The 14,469-nt window shown below is 57.2% G+C and overlaps 1 protein-coding gene across 1 annotated transcript in view; it reads right to left on the bottom strand.

The window, feature by feature from the left end:
* Positions 1-2,565: 2,565 nt before the first annotated feature.
* Positions 2,566-14,469, bottom strand: part of NTN1 (netrin 1) — a gene marked incomplete at both ends in the record, with an annotated part of 83,822 nt that continues 71,918 nt past the window's right edge. Inside the window, 2 exons of the mRNA XM_082293929.1 lie at positions 2,566-2,894; positions 9,200-9,274. Coding sequence (XP_082150055.1) covers positions 2,566-2,894; positions 9,200-9,274 — 404 coding nt within the window. The remainder of the gene's footprint in view (positions 2,895-9,199; positions 9,275-14,469) is intronic.

Genomic DNA, 14,469 nt, shown 5'->3' with positions numbered 1-14,469 from the left:
CTGCAGGTCAGGGTTACTGGGAGCGCATGAAGGGCACTGGGATGGAGTGGGGGGTTTTTCCTGGTCTGACTGGAAAGCACAAAACTCCAGCAGGGATGAAGGGACAGGTCCTGGTGGGACAGGGCTGGGGACTTCCCTCCGTGGCAGGATCTGGGCTGTTGTGCCAACTCATTTCCTTCGGAGTCCCGGGGCTGTGCCTGGAGGGGTCTGGCCATGGGATGAGCGGGTGGGGGGGTCTTCTGCAGCCTCCGAGACCAGTGGGAGCAGGGAAGGGGCTGGAGGGTGTCCCTGGGGGGGTTGGGGTGTCCAGGCTGTGCTGGGGAGGGTGGCTGTGCTTGCCAAGGGTGAACACTGGGAGTGAGCCCTGGGTGCCCAGGTGTGCTGTGGGTAGTTCCCCCGGCCTTTCCTTGCTGCTCTCCAGGTGCAGAACTGGCTTTGGGTTGGATCCTGTTACTTTTAGGCACCATTTGAAGGTCTCCAGAGGGTGGGGACATCCCAGCTCCATGGGGATGTGCTGTCTCCAGCTCTGCGGGTCCCTGGCAGCAGCTGGCATTGGCTGCAGGAGAGCATCCAAGTCCTGGTTTGGGGCTTTAAGCCTCCATTTAGACACTTGAGGTCAGATTTTATCCTTCAAAACTTGGTGGCTTCGCTTCCCTTGGCTGCAAAACCATTGGCTCTCCTTGAGCTCTGAGATAAGGAAAACCAAGTCCATTTTGAGAAAGGGGAGAAAACACAGACTTGGAGCCGGGGGGGGGGGAGTTGCTTGATATCCAGGGTGGGATTTTTCTCCTAATACCCAGATTAATTTTGGGGGCCTTGTGGTGGCAGGGGAGGCTCAGCAGAGCTGGGTCCCTCCGGGTGGTGTCTCCAGCAGCCCTGGGAGCCTCCTCTTTGCACCTATTTACATGGCTGCTCTGCTTTATGGTGGTTTATGTCATTATATAAATATTGTCAATTGCTATAAAACAAGGCAAAACCACTGGAAAATGTCATAAAAGAGATGTTTCCAAGTTTCCTAAAAGGAAAAATACTGGGGAGGTTTTGCTTTTCATAGCGACTAATGTTTGCTTCTCCTCCAGGTACCCGTCCTGCCCTCCCTGCCTTCCTGCCCCAGCTGTTCCCAGTCTGCATGGATGGGCTGGAACTGGATATCCCCATTCCCCATGGGCTGGTGTGGCATGGGGGTGACAACTCCAGAGCCCGTCCTGCCCGCAGGGTGCCCAGGGGAGGATGCTCCAGTCTGAGGTGAGGCGGCCTCCACTGTGCTCAGTGCATCAGTGACTGGAAATTGGGAATTTTGGATTGGCTGTTTCCCTCCCAGCAGGAGGAGCTCCAGGTGGGTCACACCTTGCTCCTGGCTGAGACCCCTTCCCTGGGCACTGCCCTGTGCGGGCTCTACCCCGGCCAAGCCTCAGAGCTCTGCACTGGCCCCGCTGCCCATGAGGGCACCCCCTGCTTCCCTTGTTGTCTCCAAGACTTTCTGCAGGGATGCTGGGGAGCTGCAGCTCCAGAGGGAGTGAGGGCAGAGCTGGTGTGGGCTTGGGAGAGCTGCCCAAGTCTGGGAGTGAAACCAGTGGCCAGCCAGCACCTTGATGTCACCTGCAGGGATTTTCTACCATCGGAGGGTTCCTGGTGTGCTGACAGCAGCAGAGGGGACTGAGCCGCAGTGGAGACTCAGGGACTGACATTGGCAGGATCTTCCAGGGCACTTATGGGATCTGGATGCCAACTCATTTTTTGTCAGGTCTGGGTGTTTCCTTGGGGATCCTGGTTATGATTCTTTGCCTGTGAATGGGTGGCTGGCGGGCGACAGGGCACCAGTGGGCTCACACTCCTTCAGTGTGGTGGGGGCAGCCTCCTCAGCGCCAGGAGCTGAGCACGGAGCCATTCCCAGAGTTAGGCACAGCAGGAAGTCACCCACCAACGTTGTCCCCTCTTGGCTGTGCCTAAAGTGGACCCAGAGCATCAGCACAGCTGGAGACCTCGGCCACCCCAGGCACCATCAGTGGGTGGTGGCCACGGCTGTCGATACCAAAGCCCTCCAAGACCCCGCCCGTCGATCCTCGGGTCTGTCCTCAGCAAAAGTCTCGGTTTAGTTTCCTCTACAAGAACTGTCTCGGTCAGCCTAAGTTGCAAATACGTATTTTGGGGATGGGGAGTTAATTTCCAGCGGTGCTGTTGATTAGTTTCTTACAGGGTGGACGTGCCCATGCCGTGCTTTGGAGGCAGCAGATGTTGGTGGCTGGAAGGCAGTTTGGTGGCTCGGAGCTCTTCAGCAGCGGGGCAGGAGGGAGCTGGGGGGCCCCGGGTGCCGCACACCCGCATCCCACTCTGGGTTCTGTCCGTGTGTGTGTGATCTGTTTTGTTGGGTTCTGTTGGGTCCTGTTGGATCCTGTTGGATCCTGTTGGGTTTTGTCTTCCCTGGAATACGAGGTGCAAGCCCAGCACCCCCCAGCCGTGCTCACTGTCCCCCTGTCCCCCCAGCCCGCCCTGGCAGCCGGTCCCTGCCCGCCCCAGCTCTACACAAAGCAGCATGCACAGTCAGTCTCTCCCTCTCCTCCTCCTTTAGGCTTTCTTACACTTCCCCTTCTTCTCCCGCTGCTGGAACTTCCGGAGCCGCCGGGCCCACGTGTCCCGCCACTGGATCACCAGGCTGGTTTTGTCCGCAATGATGCCGCTCTGGTCGGGAGAGTCCTCGTTGTTGCCCAGCAGCAAATACTTCTTCATGGGCTTGATTTTGGGGCACTTGCAGGCTATGTCCTTGGAGTGGATCCACAGGGTCTGGTCTCCGCGCCGGATCCGGTTGCTGCCTTGTTTGTAGACAGAGATGATGTTCACCGTGAACTTCCACCAGTCCGCGTTTTTTTCCGCCTTCAGGATGTGGATCTGGACAGCTGGAAAAAAACAACACACGAGGCAAGAGAGGAAAAGGTGTTACTCTTTGAGCTGGTGAGGAGAAAATGAACTCCAAGCCTTTACCTAATGCGCTGTGGGAGGGAGTTTGTCCCCAGAGCCCCAGGCTGGGGCACAGCAGCCGAGGGTTTTGGTGCCCCAAAACTCTGTCCCCAGGCCACCCCCAGGAGCAGGAGCAGCTGGTGCTGCATCTGAAGGTCTCAGCAAAACTTCCAAGACCACCACAGGCTTGGGAGATGCTCTCCAGCTCTGAGCTTGGCAGAGTCACTGGAGCAGCTCTGCAAGTGCTGAATGGCAGCGCTGGGCTCCAAGGAGATCTCCTGGTGTCCTGGCAGAGGACTGGGAGACCACCAGCTCCCACAGCAGGACTGGGGTGGGAGGACAACCGTGATCCCTACACAGGGTGGTGATGCTGCTGCTGCTGCTGCTGCTGCTGCTGGTGATGATGTTCTCCAAGCCCGTGGCTGATGCTGTGTAACCTCCTCTGTAGCCATGGACTGAGGAAACCTCAGCCCTCCACCACTGCAGCCCTTGGTCTTTCCTGGAATAGGGCTAAAAATCAGCTTCCAGGAAAACACCTTCCCCAGGCAGGGCCTGCCCACCCTACTGGGTTTGTTTGCTGACTGTGGGACGAGGAATCCCCAGCAGCAGAGACAGAGGGAAATCCCAGGTGAGGATGGCCTGGCTGGGAGAGCAGGCAGGGAGAGCCTGAGCTCTGCACAGGCTGCTGCAGCACAACCACAAAGGGCTTTTTTAGCCAAATCATTGAGCTGCTCCCTTTTTCCCCACTCTTCCCTCCATGCCCTGGGAGCTGTAAACCCCTGCCCATTCACCTGCCTGGCTCAGCTCCAGTGGGGCCAATCCTGTTTGTAAAAATTAACAGAGGCAGAATAAACTCCCCCAAACCCCGGGGAAAACTCTCCCATTTGCCTTGTAACAGTTTTCCCCCCCGGGCTGGTGGTGGAGGAGCATCCCCCTGTCTCTAAACCCAAGTGATTCCAGGCTCTGGGAGGAAGCAGAGCTCTGCAGCCCAGCACAGCTTTTTAACACGTTGCAAAATATATGGGGTATTTTTTTTCAGAGCATGTCATGGAGGCCAGATGCTTTCATTAAAAAAAAAAGGGAAAAAAGGGAAAAAAAACAACCCTCAGCTCTGACCGTGTATTTCCCTGTCTGGTGTGAAGGTAACAAAATGTGAGGAGTAGCCAATTTTTATTTTTTGGAAACAAATCTTTCCAAAAAAGCTTAAACCTTTGACCTGCCTGGGTCTGCACTGACAAAATGGAGAAAATGAATGAAAAGGAACCGGAGAGAGGTGGTTACAGGAAACTCTGCTCTAAAACACACAGTCTGTATTTTTTTTTATGTCAAGGCCCCCGTCTCTTATTTTTTCCCTTTTTATTAATGAAGTGGAAGGAGTGAAAGCTTTGAGGAAGGCTTGGCTGGCGCAGCCACAGCTGCCTGCCCTGACAGCCAGATTTCTGCCCATAGCTTCCCATCCAGGACGCTCAGTTCCTCCTGAGCCGGGTTTTGGAGCCCAGCTTTGGTGGTGTTTGCCTGGGTATTTCAGAGGTGGGATGGGATCAGCACCTCCAGCATCTCCCAGGGAGCACAGGGTGTGCAGAGAGGCAGAAATGGGCCAGGATGAATTTTTGGAAGCACCCAAGCTGGCTCCCCTGGGGAAATCCCCAGGGATTTAAAGGCTCCCTTCCCATGAAGGAGGTTTCAGTCCCTTCCTGGTTTGGGGTAAGGGACTTGGCTGCCTCTGCTGTGCCCCTGCAGTCCAAAGCTGGCTTTGGGGCTTGGTTGTCCTTCACTTGCCATCTCCTGGGACAAAGCTTGGCTATGTGGTGAGCTGCTCTCACTTGGCTGATGTTCCCATTGAACCCCTGTGCTCAGGACTGTCCCTGTCTCTGCATCCCTGGGAAAACATCCCTGGAAAAACATCCCCAGAGAAACCCCTGGGGCAGCAGATGGGAGGATGGGATGGGGGGTGATGGTTACTCATGGGGATGGTGCTCCCCTCGCTGGGGTCCCCTGGGAGCAGGTGGTGTCCTGGAGCAGGAGAACAAAATCAAAGGGGCTGCAGCTTCCACAGCTCCAGCTGAGGCTGGTGACACTGGTTTCACTGAGAATGGGCTCTGGTCCAGACTGGTGACATTGGTTTCAGCAAGGAGGGGATCCAGTCCAGCTCTGGACACCGCTGGTGCCTCAGGGCTGCCTGTGCCTCCTGCCTGCTCCTCCCTGAGCTTTGCAAACTTTGGGCAGCTGAGCCCTGGCGGAAATCTGGGGCTGCTGCACCCCAGGCACTCCCAGAGATCCAGGGATTTTCCTCCAGGTTCACTTCCCTGCACCCTGCTCTGGCAGCAAATGGGCCCGGGGAGGTGGGGGACAGCTGGGGGACAGCTGGGTCCCCGTGAGGGCAGCAGCTGCCCCAAGAACCACATCCCGCCTGACACCAACACCTGAGCCACAAATCCCACCTGGCTGGTGCCTTCTCTGTCTCAGCACCTTATGGTTCTTTGCAAGAAGAGGGTGGCCGAGTGGTCCCTGGGCTGTGGGAGGGGACAGAGGGGCCCCGGTCCCCTCCTGCATCCCTGGAGCTCAGGGATGCTCCTGGCTCCTCAAGGCCTGGCTGGGAGCCTCCAGCCACAAGAAAGCCCCAAAGGCTGGGAGCTGGAGATGAAAGCCCAGGGAAGGATGGTTTGATGTTAATGAAAACAAAACCCAGCCCAAAGCCTCAGAACAAGGTTTGAGGGCAGCTGCTGAAGGCTGAAAGCAAAGCAGCGCCTTGCAGCATTCAGGGATCGTGAGTCAGGGCCCCAAAACTCCTGAGGCTGCCATGAAAAGAGGGAGGCTGGGGAAAATCTAATTATTTCATTCTTTTTTAAATTTACATTTGGGGTTTTTGATAAATCTCCTGAGTTCAAGGCTTCCCCTGCTAAGGCTGACTCAGGGCTGGGCTGCAGGGCCAAATCTGTGCATCCTGCTGTGGAATCCCAGAACATCACACGTATCCCATGCACAGACGTGTCTGTGGGAGCTGGAAATTTGGGGGGCATCCTTGTGCTGGCCCCTGGGAAAGATCCCGAGGAGCGGCAGTGGGAACAGAGCGGTTTGAGGGTGTTCAATACGGCCGGTGGCAGGGGCTGCTGGGGACAGTGGTGGCAGGCACAGATGTCCCGGTCCAAGGCAGGGTTTTCCAAAGGCTTGGCTCCCTTCTCACTGCACAAGTGGAGTGGAGTCCATGTGGATTTTATTCCAACCAGCAGCAAAAGGTGACCCCGACACCATCTGGGTTTGGGAATGTAAAGGGCTGGCTCCTCGCTGGAGCAAAGACTTAAAATGGGATTTTTTTTCCCCCTTTTTTTCAGTTTTTAATTTATTTGGCGGCAGCTTTGCCTCGCTCCGGTTGCCAATTTCCTACCGGCTCAATATTGGAGATTTATGAGCCCTAATCCCGGCCGGCCTGGGTGTGCCCTGGTGCTGGGGGACCCCTCACTGTCCCGGCCCTCCCTCAGCACGTGGCTGCAGCCGGGATTGCCCCGCTCCGGGAATGGCATTTCTCCACCTTCCCGGGCACTGAAGGGGCTGTGAGCGCCGGCCTTGGTGCTTCCCCCCTGCCTTGGCGTTTTTTGGGGGATTCAGGTTTTTCCTCCCCCCTCCCTCCCTCTTTTCAAGCTGCCTTTTGAAAATACGTTTTGCTTTTTTCCAGCAGCCCCTGCCAAGCTCCTCTCGACAAAGGGGGTGACTAAGAGAAGGCTCCACTGAAGGAAGGATTTTTTTACTTTTTTTTTCCAAGAAAGGGCAAAGTGAGCAGATGATCTCACCTTTCGGATGAGGATTCTGTTCCTCACCCCCATTCCCTCCCCAGTGCTGGGATGGGGACCCAGGGCCGGCATGGGGGCGATGCCTGGGGCCACAGTGCTGGTACAAAATCGTCCCAGCATCATCTGGGCAGGATCGGGCCCTGCTGCAGCACAGGGAGCTCAGAATCGGGGCAAAAGGGAGATGTAAAAGCTCCAGATTTCCTTTACCACAGTCGCACCCCACAGAGAATGGAAAAAGCCCCAAAATCGGGCTGAAAACGTGGCACCTGGGGGAGTAATGGATTTTCCCGCATCACCTGGATCAGCATCATCTGCTCTCATCAAATAATCCCCTCTCCTTTTGGGAATCTCTGCCCTCCGTGGGTTCAGCAGAGATCCCTTCTGCTTCCCCGGGATTTCACTGCCCCCACCCCAGCAAACCCCTCCTCTCTCCCTGCTTTTCTGGGAGCTGAGTGACCCTGCGCTCCCCCACGCAGCCAAAATAAACCCAGAAAAAGCTTTTCTGCCTCTGTTCCTGCCTCCCCCCTCCCTGAATCTCCCAGCCTGCCCTCCCCGCGTCCTGTTTCACTCCAAATATTTGCACCCAAACCCATCTCGCGGGAAAAAGCCCAAATTAAAATAAAAAGAAAAAAAAAAAAACACAAACCCGACAAAAACAAACAGATACGAAAAATAAATAAGGGAAAATATCCCCTTTGAAAGGCTGAATGAAACGGGGAGCTAAAAAGCCCCATTGAGGAGCGCGGGGCGGATGATAGCTCCCGATTGAGCCTGCGGGAGAAGGAACTCTGTTCAAGCTAATTAGGGCCTTTTAGGACATTCAGCCCAGCGATGCCAGCAGAACGGTGAGGAAAAGAGCCTCCTAATTGGCTTCCTGCTGGGGTGTCAGTCCCAAAGTCTTTATTATCCCTCCCTGCACCTTTTCAACCCTTTCTTCCCTCCCTGGCCCTGGTGAAAGCCTGGGCTGCCCCGGCACCGCTCACCCTGCTGCCTCACCGCCATGGTTTGTCCTCCAAAAAGCAAATTTGCCGTGGTTGTGGGGCTGGTTGGGGCTGTGGGGGACCCTTCATGGCCAGGAGGGTCGGGTGGGAGCGCCCCAGTTCCAGCACTGGGACAGTCTGAACCCCTCACCTGAGCCAGCCCCAGCAAGCGGCTCTGGCTCGCTCGTGAAGCCTCAGGGGTGATGCTGAGTGAGAAAAGAGAAGGGAAAAGCTCCTTCAGCTCCCCTACTCACTGCTCCAGCGGCATCTCTTCCCTATTCATTGCTCCGGGGGTATCTCGTGCCTGAGAGACCTCCTTGAGCCACCCACACTGCCCTTTGGAGAGCTCAGCCCTCGGGAGATTCTGGAGAAGCCAGGTGGGAAATGAAGGGATGCACATCCACGTGTGGGAAAAGCGCATCGTATCAGCCAGCAGAGAATCTGGCCACAGGAAAACCCCACGGCTTTATCACCTGGGCTCAGCCTCACTCCTGTCCTGAATAACCCCATATACAACCTGAACAACCCCCAGCAGCTTCTCATGTGCCATTCAACTCTTTTATCCAAGTTATTTATCCAAGTTTATTCCTTGGGCCTTCCCAGCACCTGATGAACCTCCAGCAGCTCCTACAGGCATGGCCTTGCTGGACAGAGACCACAATCACGCCCCAGCTCACCCTTGCCAAGGATACTCACTATCCGTTTTGCTCCATGGATAATAAATGGGAATGCAAATAAAACCTTTGCCTCCAAGCCCTCCTCCTTCCCCTGGGCTCCCAAGGAGGTGCCAGAGCACAAAACCAATGTGGAGCATCCCTTGGCCGGCTCCCCCTGGGGTCACCCTGCCTTTGTCCCGCATGGACCCACATTAGAAACAACCCCAGGAGCAGAGAGGAGCTGAGGGAGTTTGGGATGTGCCTGCTCCGAGCCGCTGCTCTGAGGCAGAGCTGTAGAAGGATTCCCAGGGCCTTGAGTACCAGTAAGGATTCCAGAGTCTCCTGGCTTGTCCCAGGGCTGCACCAGCCTCTGAAGTCGCCTGGGAATGACAGGGGATTGGATCCAGGTGACAGGGAACTGCTTGCTGCTCATCCCCACAGCAAAGGGCAACCTTTAAAAGCTGTGGCACAAAACAGCACGGTGAGAGGAGAGGGGACGTGGTGTCATCCTAACCCAGAAGACACTGGGAAACACTTGGAAAAGATGAGTCTCCTGCAGATGCTGAGAAAACCCCCAAATCAGGGTCCACAGTGTGCTCATCCCAATTCCCCGAGTGACACACTGCTCCACCAAGCATCGCCGCCCCGGGCTGCCTCTCCAAACCTGGCAGAAACCATTCCCAAAATTGCTCACATCCCAGCACGGGCTGTGGCTGGGACCCAGGCTGGGCTGGGTGGGCTTTGGGACACCCCGAGGGGATGGATGCTCCTGCCCCTCATCCATTTGGCACCGCTCCTCCCTCGGACGGGGGACACTCACCGTAGTCTTTCTTACAGTACTTCTTCATGTTGATCTTCAGCTTCCCCTTGGAGGCTTTGCAGTATGAGTCACAATCTGCACGCAGAGAGGGGGAGGGCAAGAAAACATTAACAAAACAAATTAGCCTTAAAATGAAGAAAGGGCTGGGGGAAGGGGGGACGGCTCAAAGCTGCAGCCTGCCATGAATAAGCAGCGTGCCTGTGATATCCATCTGCCAGAGCCCGATTGGGTCGTCGGAGGGGGCATTGAGAAAGCCCTTCCTTTCTAAAGAAAGCTGCTCACAAAGGAGCCCATCCTCCCTCCCGCCCGCCTCCCCCGGCCCGGCTTCCCCGGGCCGCTCTGTCTTCCTGGGAGACCCCGGGGGCCTCCCTTATTGTGCCACCCAGAGCTTTTGAGAGCCACACAAATTCCCCCTGTTCTCCAGCTCCCAACTGGAGCCCGCCCGGAGCCCACAGAGGCCCCATTGTCACCCCTAACCCGGGCCGGTGTCAGCCTTTGGCATTCATTGCCGGCAGATTCGGGCTGGGGTCAGCCCGCCACAATGCGGGTCAGAGAGGAAATTAGCAGCCCATGAAGCATTAGCAAAGCCTTTTGGTGTCCACTCTACTGAAGTGTGCAAATAAAATACCCCAGTAGGAACATTTCATTCCTAATGGGCCCGCACTGCTGGGACACGCTGGCCCGGCCCGGGTGGAGCAGGGCCCGGCAGGAGCCTGGCACGGCCCCCTGGCACTGCCGTGGCCTGCAGCCCGCGGGGACGCTGAGCCCTGCCCCGGGAGCTGCTGCCCCTCCAGTGGGTGGGCAGTGCCCTCCGGCCACTTCAGGAACGTCCCCGTGGCACCGCGGCCAGGCCAGTGTGGCTGGAGAAGTGCCATCCCCATGCCAGCTGCCAGGATCGGGCTGGGCTCGTGGATGTGCTGTCCAGGAACATCCACGGCTCCTCAGCACCCGCGGGTGCCAGAGAGAGGCCCCCAGCAGCACAGAATGCCCTAATTCAGGGGAAAAGGACACATCTGTCTGCAGCAGGAGGCCTTGGTACTGTGACAGCCCTTGGAGGCCTCCATCCCTCCCAGCACCATCCTTCCCCAGCCGCTGCTGAAGCACAGGTGTGGGACCTGCTGAAGTGCCCCAGAGGAGCCCCAGGGGGGTTGCTGGGAAGCTGGGAATGCTGCTGGCATCCCATGGCCAGCACACACCGGGTGCCAAGACCATGAGGAACCCCCTCAGCAGCAACCCCTGTGAGCCATGTGTGCCCCAGCTCCTCTCAACGTGGCCATGCAGAGTCCCCATCTGAGCCCCATCCTCCTGCCCCATGGCTCCCTGCTGCTCCCACTCCTCAGGAGAGACCTTCAGGAATGCAAGGCTTCGTGCTCTTCCAGCATGACCCAGCCAGGGCCAAACCCAAACCCTGTGATTTCCTCCTGCAAGAGCCCCAGCTGAGATCTCTGCCCAGCCACGGCCCAGCCAAGGCCCCTCCTAACCCTGAAGACTCGGGGCTTCCAGCCACTGATGCCTCCCATTTGTTTTTCTCATCTAACATTCTGAACATCAAGTAAAACTTGAAATGCACTGGGAAAGGAGTGGATATTCCATAAAAACTGTAGCTCAGTGGATGGAGATTCGCTGGCAAAGCCCCAGCCATGCCCACGTGGCAGGATGCCACCACGCAGTGGGACGTGGCTGCCTGGTGTCACTGAGCTCAGGGAGCAGAAACATTCCTGATCCAGTGCACTGTAAGATGTTCCTGGCCATAAACATTGAAGGAAAAGTCTAAGGGAACTGAATGTCTGTAGAGTGACCTAAGAGCCCAGGGAAGCTTCTCCTGAGCTTTTTGGGGGAAGCAGGGAATGCCAAGGGACAGACAGGCCATCGGCTGCTCTGCCAGGCTGCTGGCGCTGCTCTGCTCAGTCCAGGCTGCTGATGTCCTCAGGACACCAGTGTGGTTGTGATAAACCTGGTGATGGTTGTCCCTGGCACAGAAATCCTGGAGCTCTGTGGGTATCCACTGCTGCTGTCCTGGGAAGCGCAAGAGGTGACACAAGGACAGGTGGGCAGTGAACAGTGGTGTGGGGACAAGCTTGGAAGCTCTGGCTGCACATCCCTCCTGCCCTGGCCAAATCCAGGACACACTGGCCAGCAGCTGGCCCCGAGCACTGGGGTGGGCAGCAGCTCCCACCTGCGCATTCATGGCTCAGTCCCACAAGGGATCTCCAGCAGCCAGGCTGGCAGAGCCCACCTGGAGCAGATCCTCCTGCAGCCCCACTGCTCTGGGATCCAGGCCAAGAAACAGCAATCAGAGACACCATTGCTCTGGAGTGCAGTCCAGAACCCTCACAAGAGCAACCCCAAGTCACCTCAGCAACCTCTCCCCACAGAAACATCCCTGAGCACAGCCAAGCTCCCCATCCCTGCACCATGACAATTCCACTCTGCCTGAGATGACAGGAATCCATCCCGGGGCTCTCTGCCAGCCAGGGAGGCTGTGGGGTGAGAGACAGCACTCAGCTGCCCCCCACACCCTACAGGACAGCACCCCATGCCCACAGCACCCACAGCCTCTGCTTCGGCCAGGGTGACAACCAGGGGCTCAAGACACCCAGCTCCAGCCAGGGCTGACCCTGCTTTTCCTGAACACGGCCCTGTCCTGCCCTGTCCTTCTCTTCCTCGTTCCCCAGCCCCACGGGCTGTGCCAGAGCCTCAGCTGGTTTGAATTGAGCTGGCCTGGCCAGAGCCAGCTCGTGTAAATCACTGGGAATCACCAGCACTGGTTTCTGTGGGTGGGGGATTTTCTCCAGTTCATTTCCTTTGTCTCCCTCGTGGAGAGCTCTTCTGCCTCCTGGGTGACTTGGAGATCCTCTGGGGCCTCTTTGGGAGGGCAAATGGGGTTCTCCTGAGCCAAGCATTGAGCTCTGTGTGTGTGGGGTGGTGCTGTGGGGTCCCTCTGCCCTAGGGACAGTGCACGGAGGGGATGCTGTGGGATGTTGTGTCAGTGCTGCCAGGGACAGACCCTGCTCTCCTCACCAAGGGACCCTTCAGCAGTCTGGGCTCTGGGGAAGCGTTGCTGAGCTGCTGCTCCCAGCTGGAAAGCGATGGTGGAGCTGGGGAAGGGATGGGAGGAAGGATCAGCCAGCGGAAAGGGGAGGAGAGGATGGGTGTGGAGCTCAGTGACTCGCAGGCGTGCACAGGAGGCACAAATGATGTGAAACTCTTGCAGGATTTGTCCCCAAATGTTTATGTGACAAACCTCTGGAGTCCCAAGACTTGTGCTGCCTGGCTGTGCCAGAGGCTCCTTGTCCTGCAGGTCCCTCTCACCCCTCTCCATGAGGCTGCAGAGGATCACCCTGGGATGACCTGCCCATGGAAGGTGATGCCAGAGCCCAGCCAAAAACCAGGCTGAGAAGGAACAGAGCTGCCTGAAGGACACCCTTTGGCGTGGGGAGCAGCCTGGTACCTGCAGCGTGGGGGGTCAGTGTCCAGCAGCTCCTGCAGGAGCGATGAGGGGGCACCAGGACGGGTTCAGCCCCAGCTGCCTGTCCCACTGTGCTGCCCCAGTGTCCCCTGCCCACGGCGTGCAGAGCAAGCCTTGGTCTCACCCTGCTGCTGTCCAGCCCTGCCCTCCTGGCCCTGGCAGGGCTCAGCTGCCCTCAACAGACCTGGGACCTCCCTGAGCCCCTCTCAGCCCATGTCCAACCCAGCCACCCTCCTGAAGCACCCAAACCCCCCTGGCCGCAGCCCCACGGTGCAGGACAATCCCGGGGTAACATCCAAGCCCCCGGCTCTGTCCTCCCTGCCTTTGCTCAGCTGCACAAATATTCCAGTGCAAATCCCTGTTTCAGAGCCGCAAGCCCAAAGCCACCCAGCCCTCGGTGCTTTTTTCCTGTCAGCCCTGCATCCCGAGCGGGGACATCCTGCTCCTCCCTGCTCCTGCCTGGGGCCGGCAGCCTCCGGGCTGGGGAAAGCACAACCTGCCCGCGTCTCCCGGATAAACAGAGCGGGAGGGATCGGGAAGAGGCCGCTGGAGCTGCTTGTTCACAGAGGGAGCAGGTGGCGGGCGGCTGGTTCGTGTCGCTCGCAGCTCAGTAAAACGTGTCAGCACAGCCTTCAGCAGCTTTGCAGCTCGGCCCGTCCCCTTGATAGAAGTAATTCTCTGGCTGGGCAGAGACTTTTCACAGCTAAACACCTTCTTTGTTTTGCTTAATTTCTTCTTTTTTTTTTTTTTTTTTCAGAATGTTGAGTTTTTTCTGTTTAAACATCTTCGGTTTGGGGGTTGTCTGGGGTTGCTGTGATGAGGCTGAGAGCTGCGGGGTGCTGAGTGCCATCCCATGATTTGTTAATGATCCCGCTCTTCCCGGAGTGCTGATGCTCCCAGGGCTGGGCAGGAAGGAGGTGCTGGCAGCAGGGCTGGGGGTGCTGAGTGTTGTTGCAGGGAAGACCCTGCACCAGGCGCCTCTTGCTGTGCTTGCAGTTCCAAAATCAGCTTTGGGCCGCTGCGAAAGCCACATGTCGGGAACGGAAATTAAAGGCCCCTTGATTCTGACATGATAGAGCGATTAAAGCCACATTTCTTGGCCTGGGTACCTAACTGGAAATGCAGATATAAGGCTTAGATCCCCAAGGGGATTCAGATTTCTAATCCCAATTTATGCAGCTAAATTCCTATTGATTTCCCCCAGGTAGGGCCCTAAATGCCTTTGTGGGCTGCGATCCAAGGCGGAGGTGTTGCGGCTTAGGAGGGGAGCCCCAGCTCTGACAGTCTGACCTCAGCACTTGGGGGTGGAGGGCATTTTCCTGCCTTCCCTCCCAAGGGCTCTGCTCTCTGCGGGTGGGGGTCTGGGTGCCCCCATCTCCTGTTGTCACTGGGAGGGGATGTGCAACCAGCCTGAGCCACTGAATGAAGGTGCAGCTCCAAATATCAAAGCCTAAATCTGTGATTCCTTCACCAGAGAGAGCAGGGACTGGGGTCTGCCTGGGGTCTCAGACACGCCCAGAGTGGGTCAGTGCAGATCAGTGGGGCTGGTTTGATTTGCTCTAATGCAAGGGGAGGCTGGTGGTGAACAGCTTTCAGATTCCTGCCCCTTTCTCTCTCTCCCCAGTGTTACTGGTCACAAATCCTCCATGCATGAGTTGCCCCTCCTGATGGGAGCGAGCAGCAGTGACCGTGGGGGACACGGCAGCTTCCAGGTCCCCACTGGCTCTGGATAAATCTCAGCTAAACTTCTCCACAGGCATCCCTAAACCTGCACATTGCTGCAACTCCTGGCTTTCCAACA

This window comes from Coloeus monedula (genome assembly GCF_965178545.1).
Source record: "Coloeus monedula genome assembly, chromosome: 19".
In the NCBI taxonomy this organism is placed as follows: Eukaryota; Metazoa; Chordata; class Aves; order Passeriformes; family Corvidae; genus Coloeus; species Coloeus monedula.
Note: the sequence above shows the minus strand (reverse complement) of the source record. Positions and strands in the feature narration are given on the sequence as shown.